The 16,179-nt window shown below is 45.0% G+C and overlaps 6 protein-coding genes and 4 pseudogenes across 6 annotated transcripts; 4 read left to right on the top strand and 6 right to left on the bottom strand.

Annotated features, from left to right (window-relative positions):
• Positions 1-2,524: 2,524 nt before the first annotated feature.
• Positions 2,525-3,616, bottom strand: LOC6589697 (annotated as a pseudogene).
• Positions 3,617-5,714: 2,098 nt separating this feature from the next.
• On the top strand, positions 5,715-6,548 carry LOC6589224 (annotated as a pseudogene).
• On the bottom strand, positions 6,507-7,187 carry LOC113565882 (annotated as a pseudogene).
• A 598-nt stretch (positions 7,188-7,785) lies between these two features.
• Positions 7,786-8,678, top strand: LOC113565878 (annotated as a pseudogene).
• On the bottom strand, positions 8,651-8,967 carry LOC113565879 (glutaredoxin-like protein C5orf63 homolog; the record flags this gene model as incomplete). The annotated part of the gene is made up of 1 exon (XM_026989240.1): positions 8,651-8,967. A coding segment is annotated over one exon (267 nt), but the record flags the coding sequence as incomplete, so codon positions are not given.
• A 2-nt stretch (positions 8,968-8,969) lies between these two features.
• Positions 8,970-10,043, bottom strand: LOC113565877 (the record flags this gene model as incomplete). The annotated part of the gene is made up of 3 exons (XM_026989239.1): positions 9,961-10,043; positions 9,036-9,905; positions 8,970-8,973 (listed from the first exon to the last, which is right to left on the bottom strand). Coding segments are annotated over exons 1-3 (921 nt in total), but the record flags the coding sequence as incomplete, so codon positions are not given.
• A 111-nt stretch (positions 10,044-10,154) lies between these two features.
• LOC113565872 (F-box/WD repeat-containing protein 5-like) lies at positions 10,155-12,573 on the top strand. The gene is made up of 3 exons (XM_026989232.1): positions 10,155-10,775; positions 10,835-12,259; positions 12,322-12,573. Exons 1-3 carry the CDS (start codon positions 10,308-10,310, stop codon positions 12,403-12,405), a joined length of 1,977 nt encoding a protein of 658 aa, XP_026845033.1. The 5' UTR covers positions 10,155-10,307; the 3' UTR covers positions 12,406-12,573.
• LOC6589229 (E3 ubiquitin-protein ligase PPP1R11) lies at positions 12,504-13,104 on the bottom strand. Its single transcript, XM_002014182.2, has 2 exons — positions 12,924-13,104; positions 12,504-12,865 (listed from the first exon to the last, which is right to left on the bottom strand). The coding sequence occupies exons 1-2, from the start codon at positions 13,102-13,104 to the stop codon at positions 12,576-12,578; spliced, it is 471 nt and encodes a 156-aa protein (XP_002014218.1). The 3' UTR covers positions 12,504-12,575.
• Positions 13,105-13,705: 601 nt separating this feature from the next.
• On the top strand, positions 13,706-15,602 carry LOC113565883 (NADH dehydrogenase [ubiquinone] flavoprotein 1, mitochondrial-like). The gene is made up of 4 exons (XM_026989244.1): positions 13,706-13,783; positions 14,004-14,360; positions 14,417-15,251; positions 15,324-15,602. Exons 1-4 carry the CDS (start codon positions 13,738-13,740, stop codon positions 15,517-15,519), a joined length of 1,434 nt encoding a protein of 477 aa, XP_026845045.1. The 5' UTR covers positions 13,706-13,737; the 3' UTR covers positions 15,520-15,602.
• LOC113565884 lies at positions 15,516-15,926 on the bottom strand. Its single transcript, XM_026989245.1, has 2 exons — positions 15,846-15,926; positions 15,516-15,791 (listed from the first exon to the last, which is right to left on the bottom strand). Exons 1-2 carry the CDS (start codon positions 15,914-15,916, stop codon positions 15,632-15,634), a joined length of 231 nt encoding a protein of 76 aa, XP_026845046.1. The 5' UTR covers positions 15,917-15,926; the 3' UTR covers positions 15,516-15,631.
• Positions 15,927-16,179: the final 253 nt, after the last annotated feature.

Raw genomic sequence — 16,179 nt, 5'->3', positions numbered from 1 at the left:
GGGCAGGAGGCCGGCGAGGGTGGAACATGCATCAATCAGCATTCGCTTTATTTATGCGTACATTTATGCGTGTCCCAAGCTGAGGATTGGTAGGGCGCTCTGCAATCCCATATCATAACTATGATGGTGGTATGCCTATACAGACACCCGGCCGACCCGCCCCGTCCATGTGCCTTGGCTTGACCCATATATGCAGACCTTTTGGGGCGAAGAACATACGACAAATTTAAGTATTATTCTTTATTTGATGGTAGTGATAGAATTAGCATGAATTTAAGTCAAATATTAGATTTGTGGTTCGTTTAGTTAGACGTTTATGATTAGATATGAGTTACTTGACGTATGGCAGATAATTTTTGCTGCGATTTATTGTAAAATTGAGTATTTCTAAGGACAGATAAGACATGCTCTAGGATAAGCTTATTTGGAAACAAACTGCGGCGGAAAATTTATAAAAAATCAATCAAATAGGCAGACACAATCCTCTGTATCTTCTTCATTCTCTAACCGCAGACCGATGGATCAGTGATTCCCCCATAGCCTTTGAACTCCAAAAAACATATTGAAATCTTTGAGCACATACCAAAAACTCTCATCAAGATGATCCACCATCTCCGGTTCACAGTGCCTTCTGTAAACACGGAAGCTACAAATCAATTTGGGGGAAAAAAGCCGCCCCCACAGCACACCCACAGACAATGGGATAATAAAAAAAAACTGTGAAAAGCGGTCAAAAAAATAAACGAAATTAATCCTTGGCCACAAAATTTCGTTGCTGCTGCTCTTGGGATCTTTCTGGAAAGGAAAAAACAAATCTTTGGACTATGGAAAGTGTCAGAACCCAATAAACCAGTCAGCACGCAGACGTTTCCCAATCGACACCGACACCGACACGCCATCAGCCATCGCGTGGCTCACTGGCTATGCTGTTGGATGATGGACTATTTCCCGTACCCCATACTCCCCCCAAAACGGCCCCACCACACCACTCCCGAGAGACAGGGAAAACTTTACCCCGCACTACAAACGAAAGTGAGTCTCTCCCTCCAAGTATTTCTCCATCTTCACCCTCTTGCCGGAGACCAGAGAGCACACTTCTTTTTTGGCGCACGGCAGTAGAAGTTCATTGAACTTGAGGGCAAATCGGGAAGCGGAGCTAAGCACACATTCTCCACTCTCCAACACCCACCCACCCCAAACCTCCCCCGAGAGCATTCGATTATTTTCCAGATGGGCACAAAAAGTGGGGTTCGGTGGTTGAAAAAGAAAGCCAGAAACACTGGCAAAACATGCTCAGATACGCGTTGGTTGGAGTTTAAATTGGTTAATTTACTCATGGGGCGGCATGCCACACCCTTTGCCTCCCTCCCAACGGGCACTTTTCTCTTCAAAATGAAAGCGAAAACGCAACTGAATATGCCGCTTTCTGTGTTGTCTGTGTGCTTTGAAAGGGAAAATACTGTTGCATACTTCGGGGCGACCTCAATTTCTGAATACAGATTTTAAGAGAATGGTGAAAAAAGCTTTAAATGGCGCTTCTCTTAACTTAAAAGAGATCCATCAGACGATCTTGTAATGTAATATGGAATCTTAAGTTTATAATATATCAGCATTAAAATCGGAGGTGGGGCATCATTACTTTGGAATTACTTTGGGAACACCGAAATGAGAGATTTAAGAATATTAGGATTTATTCAACCAAATCTTTTACTAAGACAGGATTCATTTAGAGAAATCTTAGTTGAGCTTGTTTTGAGAGGTTTCTTACTTACTTGATTACTTATTTAAATCCATTGGAAATTTAAGGGTCGTGTCTATCAAGCGTTTGTAACCGTATAGTTTAGCTATTACCTCTAAATGGGCTTTCGTAAAACCAGCTTTTCTCCTTTAAGTGGGTTAAATATAGTCAGTTTGGATGTGCAATGGGGAGACTAGCATATACATATTTGGCAAATAGCAGTAGTTGATAGGGAAATCCATGCTGACTTTTTCTGCTCGGGGCTACGTCCTGGCTGTGTCGAGGTATTACAACAACAGATCTCTCTATATGTACATCCTTTAAAATTTACTTATACGTGTACTCTTGATTGACTCACAAAATAACCAAACATCTACCATCTTGAACATTTTCTGATTTATTTAAGTTTACTTTACTCTGTTTCGTTTTGTTCACTTAATAGTTTTACACATTCATAAAAAATATATGTAAATCATCTTCATTGTTCATCTTCAGTTGTCCAGGTCGGTTGTTCAGTTTTAAATAACGTATAAATTATAGCGAAACAAATTATAACTAATTTGTTACTCTTTTGAATTTAATGTTAATAATACGCTTTGAATATGTGTCGTGAAAATGGTGAGTTTACTCAGAAATTACATGCCAAAACGCGTCGGATGGTAAAGAAAAAGACAACAAACCGATTTGTGAGGGCCCCTATACGGAAATGGTGTAATGCAAACAACTTTTTGACTAACAAATAAAACCAAATGAACCCTAAACACTTGAATGAGCGTCTGTGTGTGAGTGGGGTGGTACAATAGTTAAATAAGCTTATTTAGATGTCCTTAGTAGCGTCCTCCTCCAGCAGTGGTTCTGTTCTCCTTACTGAGGAGGCACAGGCGTTGGCTGCGGCGCCAATCGGCTAACAATGGCAATGCCCCCGCGAATGATTTTGGCGATGGCAGGAGGAGCACGAGCGGCCAGCGTCTCGAAGGTGATGCGCAGCTCGGCAAAGGCGGTGCGAGGATAGGGGATTGCGGCGTGAGGTATAACGCATCACCACATAGTGATAGTAGATAATTGGTGTCATCAGGCCCGCGTGGCTCCTAAAAGGGCAACGAAAAGGATTATAAAACATTCAAGAAAGCAACGAAAAATTAACCAAAACATCACATAAAAGTAAGAACAATAGCATAGGGCATAATGAAGATCTCGCAGAATGCCTGTGGCCTTCAGTATGTTGGCCGCCTGGAACTCCACAATCGAGATGATGAAACGGGCGCCCCACCACGAGTTCTGGCCAATCAGCTATAAAATAAGCACAACAATTAAGCTATGGTCAATCAAGGACATCTCCTTAGCATGCTTACATCCAACAATTAAGTGAATAGCTGGAGGCGTGCAGCACAGAGTAGAGCAGCACGGGGACCAGGACCAAGAGCGACGGCCGAATGTTGAAGAAGATCAGAGAGTACACCATGTAGTGACACGAGTCTTCGGCAAACAATTTGCTCAGGAATTCGCGACTGAACGAGAAGGCGGGTACACGTTGATGAAGACGCAGGGCAGAGATGGCCGCATTGGCCAACAGAACCTTGGTGGAAGGAGCTCTGTTGTGAACTGTGGAGAAGATATATGAATTAAACATGCTGTTCTTTTCTGTTCTCTTTTTGAATACTCACGTAAATACGGGCAACCATAGCTCACGGTAAAGCATATCGATAGCAGCCGCAGGGCCCACAGTGCGGAATCAATTCGATTTCGTTTTGGAAATGCTGCAAGAGCTTGGCCGGAGCATTCTGTGGTTGGTTCTGGTTCTGCTGCTGCTTGCTGTTGCTCCTGCTGCTGTGATGTGCTCTCAGAGCCATTGGTCTCGGCGCTATCGAAGCGCGGTGGGCTGGTCGGTGGATGTGCTCATTATGAACTTGTCGGTTGATCGCTGTTCACCTTACTGGATTTTTAGTCTGCAAGTCAGTCATGAAAGGGAAGAAAATACAATAGAGAAACGTAATGAGTTTACTTTCAGCGTTATCAGCGGGAATTCTGTTCTTATCGCTTCGGTATTGACCTGATAAGCTAACCCCCATACCCTGACTAGGCAACCACCGAACCATATCTAATGTCTGTGTGTGTTCTTCACCTTTGGTGAAGTTTCTTCCTTTAGAGATCTTTCTTTCAGCATATGCTGATCCACACTCCATGAACTTATGACTCGGTCTACGACTGAGATCTTGTGCTGCTCAGGGCTTTGGAACAGCACGCGCTTTGGCTTTCAATTGAAATTTGACTCCGGTTGTTAAACCAGTCAAATGGAAAGTTGCAAACCCAGACACACTTCACAACACCACTTAAACACAAGAATGGGCGTGTCAAAGAGGCGTTTTAATGGTCACGTTGACTCAAGATGAAATGAATTACAGACCAAACCATGTTTGCATAGGCCACAAAAAACAAGAAATCACAAAAGGGTTAAAACACAATGGTAAGAAGCGAAACTTAAATGCTCTTCAATTGCAGTTTATGGCTTAATATTCATTCAATTCTTATCTCCAGCCGAAAAGGTCTTTCCTAAAACTTAAAATGCCAGCAATTATGATGCAAAGCACAGTAAAACTTGTAAATTTCCTCGTAAAGTTTAAGAAACTTGCAATTACAGACAAGACAGGGGAGTGCAAGATGATACGACTGACTGACGTCTGGCCCACAATGTGCAGTGCATGGTTGTTACGAAATACACGTCGAAATATTAACACAGACAGACACAAATATGGCCAAACAGGTGGCTGCCACACAGAGTGCGAAGGAGAGAGGCAGAGACAGCAAGAGATACCACCGTACCGCGGAAGCAAGAGTTGGGTAAACAACACAACACACACCGAGAGAGTGCGGCGGCGCAGCGGTCAGTGCGGACTCCTACGTGTATGTACATGTACCTGGGATATGTGTACATAAAATGACTGATGTAGCGGGAATGAAGGCGGGTCATTAGGTGTCATTTAATATGCAAGAGCATTCAAGCGGAGGTGGGCTAAGATATGACATTACTATTGATTTTAAGGATGGGTCCTTCAACGAACTGGGTCAACTGGTACTTCACTTTGATAATTGCCTTTGACAATAGATTTGGATTATTCATGCGAAACCAAAAAGTCACCAATCTGATAAAATTGTGATGAAATATGTATAAATAAATGACGTCACGTGGTCGGAACAGCAAGGAACACGTCAGAGGTAGAACAGAATACCCGGGCACGGGGGTACGGTACGGGTGTACACGCACGCTCACAAATTGCCTCCGATTGACATGTCTGAACTTTAAATAATAAAACAAGATCAAATGACAAGCAGAATGTATCTACACAGATATACTACAGACCGCGCTCAAAGTGCAGGGCCCCTTCGAAAACTTTGAATTATATGCTTCTCCAACTCTCCCCAGTAACAAGCGATCGGATTAGGGGCACACACAAGAGACCTGCATACTTTTTGATTATAATGCCAGCAGCACTCGGTGTCGAATTGGGTTAATAAGGAACGAAGGGGGGTTGGGGTTCGTTGCTCCGCTCCGCGTACAGTTTTAAATGATTTTGGGACGATTTTGTCGCGTGAAGAAAGTTGGGCCAGGTATTATATTCCTCATTCCCCGTGCGCCTGCAGACAGTCAGCGTTGTCTCACACAAAATGCCGCGTAATCCAAGATGTTTTGAATTAAAATCTATCTGCGAACTTACCGTTCACTGAGCAGCAAATGAGTCCAGGGTTTCTCACTGGCGATATGGTACAAAAATTTAATACAAATTTTACACGTAAATCAAATACGTCTCGGTCTCTTCCTCTTACACTTTGAACTAGTTCTGGCTCAGTAGAGTTCCAGCACTAAATAATACCATATCTCGGAAACTGTGGAACCGGTGAGATAGAAATGAACTAAAGAGCCAGCACTAAATAATGCCATAGCGCGGAACAGAGCGAACGCACATTATAGTTTGAATTTATTTTTAAAATAGCCCTTTCTGCTTTGAAGTGTCAGAAAATATAGTCATGGAGGACGACCTTGCACTCCCCGCCGACACCACTAGCCATTCTCAATGAATCCTGGCAGAGCGTTCCAAACGCGAGGCCGAAGAGGAGGATCGCATTGTAAACCAGGACGGTAAGGAAGCAACATTTGAAGAGAATTGGGCAAGTTATTAAGATAACTTCGAGTTTTGGCGTGCTAAACGTGTCATATTTTATATCTGCAGCAATTGAGCCAGTTCTGGTATAGCAAAAAGACCAAACTCACAGTACGTAACATTGTTGCCAAGCTATTGAAGGAACAACCAAATAAACCCGAAGAACGCAACTACAGCATAGCTTTGCTGTCTTGTTCCCATCTCTTTACAAGGATATTAAAGATATATATGACCACGGTGAGGAAATAGTCAAATTCCAACTACCCATCTTTGTGACCTTCTCCCTCCTTTTTAGTCAGCATCTTCGAGTACGACGAGCGTTTTTCAGCCTACGGCACTGATTTTGGTCCATTACGATATCAATTGTATAGATCCAGACTATCTGATAAACCATCACAAAAAATATGATTTAATCATAGGCCGACCCGCCGTTCTTGTCCAAGGAGTGCATAGAGAAAATATCTGCCATTATCCTTAAGCTGCAGAGCAGTCTAAGTGATTCCAAACTGATATTTTGCTCTGGAGAGGTAGTGGAACCCTGGCTCACAGCCTGTTGCCGGTGCATAAGTGCAATTTTCCGACCGGAGCATGAACGTAATTTGGGCAACGAGTTCGTTAGTTATGCCAACTTCAATTTGGACAATTATATTTAAAATGAACCGAATAAAATGTGTGTTTCTTGTGTGTTTGTGCGGCTACAATGGCATCTATTTCGCGACGACATCAGCCTCCTTGCGCTGTTGAACCAGCTCTCGCAACCGTCCTCCTGGTCTTTCAATGACTTCTGCAGAAATTCCTTCTTCTTTTCGAGTAGTTCAATGGCCTTTTCACATTTCTCCTGCTTGATCTTCAGATCTTCGCGCATATTTTGAACGTCCGTAAGCAGAAACATGCGACCAACAGACATATAAACCCTGTAATAGTCGAGTAGATTTCCAATTAAGGCATAAAAGAAAAATTATAGGGCATCACATCCAAACACACCTCGTATCATTGTCCAAATTGTTTGTGCCCTTTTCCGTCAACAGATATTTGTGTTTGCCCGTCTTGACCATATCGCATTTCATGTCGATCATATTGATCTTCTTGGATGTCTCCAATTTGTTGATCTGCATCTCGGTGAAGGCCTGCGGGAGGGGATGAATAGAAATGAGTAATGGGAAGCACGCGCTGCACGCCGGTCTCGCCTGGAGCCTTGGACAGCGGCCTCACCTTCTTTAATTCGATGTCCATTTGTGCCATTTTGTTTGATAAATGCTTTCTTAACGTTTATTTGACTTAAATTGAATGTTTTCACTATAAATTTGCTTAAAATCTCAACACCTGCGTGCTGTATAGACCCTGAAAAACCGAACTTAGCCCACTTCAGCCCCCTCTTTTTAAATAGTAAGTGGTAAGTGGCGGAAAATATTATACGATTGTAAATTTTTCTTGTAGATTCATGCCATCTTTCCTCTGAACTTAAAAAAACCACGACATCTCCTGAACTGCGCTAAAATTTTTATTATTTTCGGTGGAGTATTAAAATACACCTTGGGTTGCAATGGGTTAATCGTTCTCAGTTCTCAGGCATGTCTATACCATATTTTGCTCATTTAATATAGTATCTTCATAGTTTTCTGAACTGTTGTTAAAATTTAATTAATAAAGACCTTTTCTAAGACTGATACCGATGTATCGTAAATAAACCGTCGGTTCAATTTTGAACGGCGCGCCTTATATTTAACAATTCGATTGTTACAGGACTAACATAACAGAGTATTGAAATATTTTTTTAACTGTTAAGCGCAGCGCTGTTAACATCGATGTAGAGGAACACGTTGACTGTTATCGAGTTCAAATTCCATTTGACCATTGGAGATTAACCTATATTTAATGAAGCCAAAGAAAGGCAAATTAGATGGCGCTGCCTGGTTCCAAAAGCTTACATCAGCATTTCATTCACTCGATAGCATGGAACGCTGGCAGAACAAACTCGCTGTGGTCACAGGTGCAAGCGGCGGAATTGGAGCTGCATGTGCTCGTGCCATGATTGGTGCAGGATTGCGTGTGGTGGGTCTGGCACGGCGAGAAGAAAAGCTGCGGGAGCTCAGGGACACCTTGCCGAAACATTTGCAGGCCAATTTCATTCCCAGACGGTGCGACGTATCGAAAGAGGACCAGGTCCTGAGCTCTTTCGACTGGATAGAAAGGGAGCTGGAAGGACCCGATGTTCTGCTGAACAATGCTGGCATCACACGGAAACGGAACTAGTGGCGCCGGGGAATACCCAAAAACTGCGTGATGTCATTGACACCAATGTGATGGGTGTGCTCTGGTGCACTAGGGAGGCATTCAACAACATGAAGAAGCGGGATACAGAGGGTCATGTTTTAATCATAAACAGCATTGCAGGACAGCAAGTGCTCAACTTTATCGACGTTTTGCCCTCGTTCAACATATATCCGGCCACCAAGTTTGCCATAACAGCAATTACGGAAACCTATCGCCAGGAGTTTCAATTGCACAAGAGCAAGGTGCGTGTGACCGGCATTTGCCCCGGGGCGGTGAACACAAACATATTCCCGGAAGAGATACACTTCTATGTGAAGGATATGGTCAGGCTGGAGCCATCAAATATAGCGGATGCAGTGCTATATGCACTGCGCACACCGCCTCACGTGCAGGTACGAAGAAATTAACCCCTTAAAATGTACCTACAATCCATATGTTTGCTTTGCAGATTCACGATATTACCATCAAACCCATGGGCGAATTATTTTAAACGTTAAATTTGGTTTATGCCAGATGTACAGATGTTTAAACCTATTCCAAGCCAGCCAGACGTTCTCGCAGCGCTTCCTCGTTCAATTTGTGCATGCATAGAAATTGGCCATTAAAGAACAAGACAGGTATATCATGCCGAAATAGCCGCAAGTAACGTACATTCTCCTTGCGGTCGATGTAAACCTTTTCCAGTCTGAATTTACCAGCATATTTCTGTTCCAATTGTGACACCAAATCATCGCACAAAGGACACGGCTTTTTGGTGTACAGTGTCAGCAGAGGAAGACCGTCCACCTGGGCGATTTGGGTTTGCTGAAAGATACATTGATATTTTTTTTTGGGTCACTGAACAGGAAACACTCGATGGGACTCACAGCTTTTCGAGAAATATTATCATCAAACGGCCATCGCTTCCATCCATGTACGCACAGCCCAACTCGCCAGCAGGCAGGGAGTGCACCAGATGGGTGAGAAGGTGACTGGCGGTTATATGTAAATTATCGTGGGTGCACAGATTATTTCCGCTTAGGTCTAGGTGAAAATAGCTTGGTTTGGGCGGTTCTCGGCTCGTAACCAGATCCCACGTGTGGATTTGACTGGGAAGAAGAGGCTGACCGCCATGAACGTGGTACAGAGCATCTTCTCTGTTATTTTTCACAGCAAATTCACGCACCAAAGCTAGAGGCTGCAACTGAAGGCGCTCTGCAGTTTCGTATGTAGTCCAGGCCAGTGCGGCCGCTCCCAAAGTTGGCGTTGGTTCGGAGGGATCTGCCTTAGCGGTTTGTTTGCCTCTGGCCGGAGCCTGATGCACGGTCATCAGTTCATTGGCCAGAAGACCATCATCCGGTTCAAGAAACTGGCAGCGTGTATCTCCCGTGATAATGCACTGCGCCTTTCCCTCCCGGAGACTATCCAATGTCATGCGTAGTCCAGCAATCGAGCAGATATCGTCCTGTAGGGCATGTGCCTCGCAGCTCTTCAAGCCCAGCTCTTTGGCTACATTGGCAAGCCTCGCATTGCAGTCGGATGCCGATGCATTCGATGAGCAACAGACAATTAGCTTTTTGAACTCCTCTCGTGGCACAAGAGTGCGTTTCACCAGCTCATCGATGACAATTCCAGCCAGCTTCTGTTCCTCCGCCTTGAATGGTGTTCTCGGGGTACGCACAGCAGCTGCAATTACCACGGCATTGTTGTGCGTACCATCCAACTGACGGCTAAAGTGCCGTAAGAGCCTCGAAATGCTGGGGAAGAACAAAAAATCCATTATCAGTGTCCTGTCATGGCTGAATTACTCACTTTTTAGAGTGTTGCATGCGAAACCTTTCCAGCATAATCGTGTGCATGTTTAAAACATTTCTTTTATCTGATTTAACTACAATCCTTTGATTTTGAAAAGCCGAAACTGCCACAAATTTAGTTTGTTTTCCAAATTACCAGTGTGACCATACCATTCAAACCCAAACAGCTGTTCCAAAAGAAAAAAAAGCGTTAACAATAAGAGGGAAAGTTACTCTTAGTTTTATCCGCTGAAACAAAGGCAAAGCAAAAACCAGTTATTACCAATAGCACAAAGGCAGTCGAGCTGTAAACCTAATTGCAGAAGCAACAGCTGTATCGACACTCGGCCCAAATTCGGAAATCAAATGGAAGTGACCTTCAAAAAGGCCCGATTGGTAAAGCACACAAATGCAGCAGACGGAGAGTACACAACCCCCCATGGGGGGGAGACTGAGACTTGCACCGATCCGTATGGCTGGTGGGCCTTGCCAGAGCCCGCCCTGCTGAAGATCTTCGAGCGTTTAAATGTCTTCGAACTGCTCCAGGCGAGTCTGTGCTGCAGGAGGTGGCACGGCATAGCCAACGATGATCTGTTGTGGCGTCAAAAGTTCCAGGAGAACTTCAGAGCCTCGCCGAGCATACCGCTAAAGCCAGGTGCAGAGAGCTGGCGATCGGAATACCAGCGTCTGTCCACACAAATACCGTTTGTTCAGGCCCAGCGTCTGGAGCCCTCGATGGAGAATAATCACGGGCATACGCATCAGGTGCTACATGTAAGCTTCGCACACAATGGAGAGATGTTTGCCACCTGCTCCAAGGATGGCTATGTGATAGTGAGTAGTCCTCCAGCGTTCGATATGAAAAGGGTGTTAATCAATAATCCTGCTCATAGGTATGGAACTCGCAGCATCCATGCACGGAAAAGTATGCGCACAATATGAAACAATTCAGCTGGAAGTACTCTCAATATTCGCAGTTCAATCAGAGTGACACACTGCTGCTGGTTTCGGGTGTGCATTTTGGATCCCCACAGTCCACATCAGGAGAGATTGCCGTGTTCTATCTGGGAGCGACAGAGTCCCATTTACGCTGCAGAGTAGTCAATCGTCCCTATGATATATTTGGCACTTGGTTCAGTGATCAGTATTTGATCTCAGGGGACCTGCATTGGCTGGCTCATTTGGTGAGTACATCGGTTCTGTGGCTGAATAAGGCCAATCAAGAGATCGACTCTGAGCACGTTCCGATAATGAGCCAATTGTACAAGTTCTATAACCGCAATGCGAGCTCGGTGAGGGCCATAATGGTGGCCAGATGTCCTTGGTTGGATGAAAGTAACGATCCCTTGGCTAAGGTAGAGGAAGAGACGCGCAGTCCGCCCTTTCCGTTTCCCAGTAACGATGAGCCATCTGGTTCCCAGGCCAGTGGGAATCCTCTGTCCCATGCCGCCAGCCTTAGACGCACACGAAGTGCAACCCCCGATGAGAACTACTTGCCAGACATAAGCGAACGTCGGTCCAGAGCCCGGCCTGGAGATGCCACCATTCATTACCTGGAGGAATACAGAAAAGCAGTGGCCCCTACAAACGACGCCAACGAAGAAGAGGACGAGGAAGAGTACGACTCCATGGATGTGCATGAGGAGTACGATGAACTGGAGAATAGCATGCCTAAGTATCTCATCTTCTCGACGGGCTCTAAAACATTTACCCCGCACCAGATCGGCTTCAAGCGCATAAGGAACGTTTACTTTCCCAAAAAACTTGATCCTGGGCCCTCGCTGAAGGAGAGAATAGCTGCCAAGCGGGCCGCCGAGCAGCAGCAGCAGCAAACTCCGCGCACGGATCCAGATTGGTGGGACTACGATTCCGTCAAGGATCGATTTGATCAGGTGGACAAAGTCATCGATCTGCACGGACACATCATTGGCATGGCGCTGAGTCCGGATCATCGCTATTTATATGTTAATACGCGCCCCTGGCCAAAGCACTATGTGATTACCAATCCTCTGGAGCCACCGCCAATTGCTCAGGAGATTGATATACATGTGATTGATTTGATGACCCTGAAGAGAGTGGGGAACATGCTGCGCGCCCATAAGGCCTACACGCCCAGCACCGAGTGCTTTTTTATATTTCTCGATGTCTGCGAGGAGTATGTGGCCAGTGGGGCTGAGGACCAGCATGCCTACCTATGGGATCGCTACTATGGCATTAGTTTGGCCAAGTTCAAGCACTCGGACGTGGTAAACAGTGTGGCCTTCAATCCAAAAGACTCTGAGATGCTCGTGACCACCAGCGATGACTATACAATTAAGGTGTGTACATTTTTAAAACCCATTTTTGTTGTATTATTTAAAAAACGCTACATCTTTGCCAGGTTTGGCGCTCACGGGCCAAGGCAAAGGCCTATAACATCCCCATTAATGTGAACGAATCTTTCGAGCTGAAGCCGAAGAAATGAAGGTCGCTTAGTCGCATCAACACTTACACATCCATGTGCCTGCCCTATCTCTTTATGACAGATGTTCATATAGAAGTTATTCTTACTGCCGGAAAAAAGATTGTTTATAGCTGTTAGTATTTAGTTACAACTTGTTAACGTTTGAAAATATACATAATCAAAATGTCATCCTACGACTTTCCCGTCTGTTCGAACTGGTCAATGGGTGTGGTTGGATCGGCCTTAGGCTTGACTGGCGAAACAACGGGCTCAGCGGGCGGGGAAATTGGATCCCCAACCGATGGTCCTGGCTGCGTTGATGCCTGTGCCGATGTAGATGGCTCATTGTCATTATCGTGATTATGATTGTGCCTTGCGTTTCTCTTGCGCTTCTCGGGATGGCCAAAACAGTTCTCACATTCTTCATCGTCCTCCGAGGAACTCTCACCAAATGCCAGGGGTTTCTTATATATGCAGCAGCCTACAAATTGGACACATTAGCCGTAGCACTACAAAGCAATAGTGTAAAGGTTACATACATTTGGATTTCTTGCGGTTTAAATGCTCATTGTCTATGACACCTTCGTGAAAGATCACCCGGCGTTCGTCCCGCGGCTGTTCCAGGCGCAAGTGCAGTGTCGGAGTAGTTTCTGGCAGACTTCCATCTGTTTCTTCAGTTGCCGTGCCATTACTTGGCTTATTGTTTGTTCTTTGGGCCATTTTTTAATAAAACAAATAACAGATTGCAGTCAGTGTGTCAGCGTCCGACCCTCAGAAATATACCAAAATATACGGTCTCATTTTAAAAATATACCGTAAATATACTGACGAATTCAAGTTATATTTTACATATTCCTCGTTTTTGATATTCCGTGGAATATTATTAGCTATATAGAACATTTAGCCATGCCCACATAATTTTATCCGATTAGTGAATTAATTTTCTTCTCGACTGGCATATTCCAAATACTTGCTTTTATTGGATTTTTATATACCGTTGAAAATTAAATTAAATAGATTGATGAAATTGACAAAATAGAGCACTATATACCGATATACCGATAAACCTAGGGCTGCACAAATATACTGATGGTTACATTGACTGTTTTTTTAATGAATTTTTTTCATTTAAACCGTGTTTTTGTCAAAATACAACAAATAAGAGTACTTAAAACACTTATCTTGAACAAAATTTATTCATCAGTTGTATACAATTAAGTGGGCATGGCTAAATATTCTATCAAAATATCAAAATCGAGGAATATGTATAAAAGAACTAGAGTTCATCAGTATATTTTGTTGGATTTCTGAGGGTCGGTCACACCAGTCACATTTCAGCTGGCAGGACCGAAAATGGCTGCAATTGTGCGATATAATTTGTTAACCAAGCCGCAATTAGGTAAATAGAGGCGAAGAATTCGTTTAAAAAGTGCTAATTAGTGATTTAACTGTAGCATTCGCTGTCCGCTTACTTGTGAGACTTGTTAAGCAAGTCGCTGCAAGCCAGTAAAACAATCATTTCCCTTGCAACCAACTTATGTAATTTTTGCGCAAAGCAAAACAAAACGCAAAGCAAAGTTTCTGCGCAATTAATTGATTTGATCATGTGCTTCTTGCAGTTGCGACTCTGCCTGGCAGCCTGCAGCTGCAGCGGCTGCAGAGCACACAGGCCCCACCCGCGGGCACACCGCCACCTCAGACGAAGACCAAGTTTGGTCCCTTGGCCGATGAAGATCGCATCTTCACAAATTTGTATGGACGCCACGACTGGAGGCTGAAGGGTGCCTTAAAGCGTGGCGACTGGTACAAGACCAAGGAGATTGTCCTGAAGGGTCCCAATTGGATTATCAATGAGATCAAGACATCGGGTCTGCGCGGTCGCGGTGGCGCTGGCTTCCCCAGTGGCATGAAGTGGTCTTTCATGCAAAAGCCTGGCGATGGACGCCCCAAGTACTTGGTGGTGAATGCCGATGAAGGTGAGCATTTTGAAATCCGTGTCAAAAGACCGATTTACATTCTTCTGTATTTTTAGGCGAGCCTGGTACTTGCAAAGATCGTGACATCATGCGTCACGATCCCCACAAGCTGGTGGAGGGCTGCCTGATTGCGGGCGCTGCCATGGGCGCCCAGGCTGCATACATCTATATTCGCGGCGAGTTTTACAACGAGGCCTCCAACATGCAGCTGGCCATCGCCGAGGCCTACCAGGCTGGCCTTATTGGCAAGAATGCCTGCGGCACTGGCTACGATTTTGATGTCTTCATGCACCGTGGCGCTGGGGCATACATTTGCGGCGAGGAGACCGCTTTGATTGAGTCGCTCGAGGGAAAGCAGGGCAAGCCCCGCTTGAAGCCGCCATTCCCCGCTGATGTGGGTGTCTTTGGTTGCCCCACAACGGTCACCAATGTGGAGACTGTGGCCGTCGCACCCGCTATCTGTCGTCGCGGTGGCACTTGGTTTGCCAGTTTTGGACGCACCCGTAACTCGGGCACGAAGCTCTTCAACATCTCGGGACACGTGAACAATCCCTGCACCGTGGAAGAGGAAATGTCCATTCCGCTGAAGGAGCTGATTGAGCGTCATTGTGGTGGCGTTACTGGTGGCTGGGACAATCTGTTGGGCGTCATTCCCGGCGGCTCATCCACACCCATTATTCCCAAAAATGTATGCGATGATGTGATTATGGATTTTGATGGCTTGATTGCGGCCCAAACATCGCTGGGAACGGCGGCCATCATTGTGATGGACAAGTCCACGGATGTGATCAAGGCGATTGCCAGACTCATCTCGTTCTACAAGCACGAGAGCTGTGGCCAGTGCACACCTTGCCGCGAGGGCATTGGCTGGATGAACAAGATCATGACTCGGTAAGTAGATTTTTGGATAATTTTATTCAGAAACAGAATGAGGCATATTTTCCTTCCCTGATATCAACATAGCTTTGTCAAGGGCGATGCTCAACCCGCTGAGATTGATATGCTGTGGGAGATTTCCAAGCAAATTGAGGGCCACACCATTTGCGCATTGGGTGACGGTGCCGCCTGGCCTGTCCAGGGCCTCATTCGTCACTTCAGACCCGAAATCGAGAAACGTATGCAACAACATGCGCAGCAAACAAAGCGCGCCAGCAATTAAGTTACAATGTTATAGCTAAATTTATTGATTTCATAATCCCGCGTGCTCTTTAATGCATATAAAATGTAATATTCTCTAAACGATGTACAAACTTCCACTCTTTTTGTTTTCGTCAATTGAGGTTTAGGCCCTGTATATGCTTGATCACGGCTTGGATGTCCTCAGCGTCCGGTGTCTGGTATTTTGGTGGAAAGCTGCAGAGGCTCAGAGGGCCGCCAATCTTCTGCTCCACTCCGGGCTGATCCACACAGCGAGCGGGTATAAATTGATAACTATAAAGCTAATCCAATTAGCGCGGAGCTCTGCCTACGGTCTGGCCAACTTACGTCTTGGAAGAGCATCCCTGTAGAACCAGGAGTACAACCATTATAGTGACAAACAAGCACTTGATAAGCATTTTGAGATTTGTAAAGATTTGCTTGCGTTGCTTTAAACGGCCAATTATCGACTGTCGGGTTGCTGTGAAATTCCAAGTTAATATTGCATATATTATGCAACACCTGGAATTTTAAAGCAATTAAACTTACGTCTTTATGGCCTCATCTCATGAATTATTAATGCAAAAGAATTTTGCGCCATAGTCATGGCGATCTGGAAAGGCCAGCCAGCCGGAATGCCGGCTAGGTATCAATTATCCAAAAACGAGTCAGATCGTTAGTA

Source organism: Drosophila persimilis, unplaced genomic scaffold, assembly GCF_003286085.1.
Source record: "Drosophila persimilis strain 14011-0111.01,24,50 unplaced genomic scaffold, DperRS2 tig00000199-arrow-arrow-pilon, whole genome shotgun sequence".
NCBI classification, from domain to species: Eukaryota; Metazoa; Arthropoda; class Insecta; order Diptera; family Drosophilidae; genus Drosophila; species Drosophila persimilis.
This window is presented reverse-complemented; position numbering and strand designations above follow the sequence as displayed.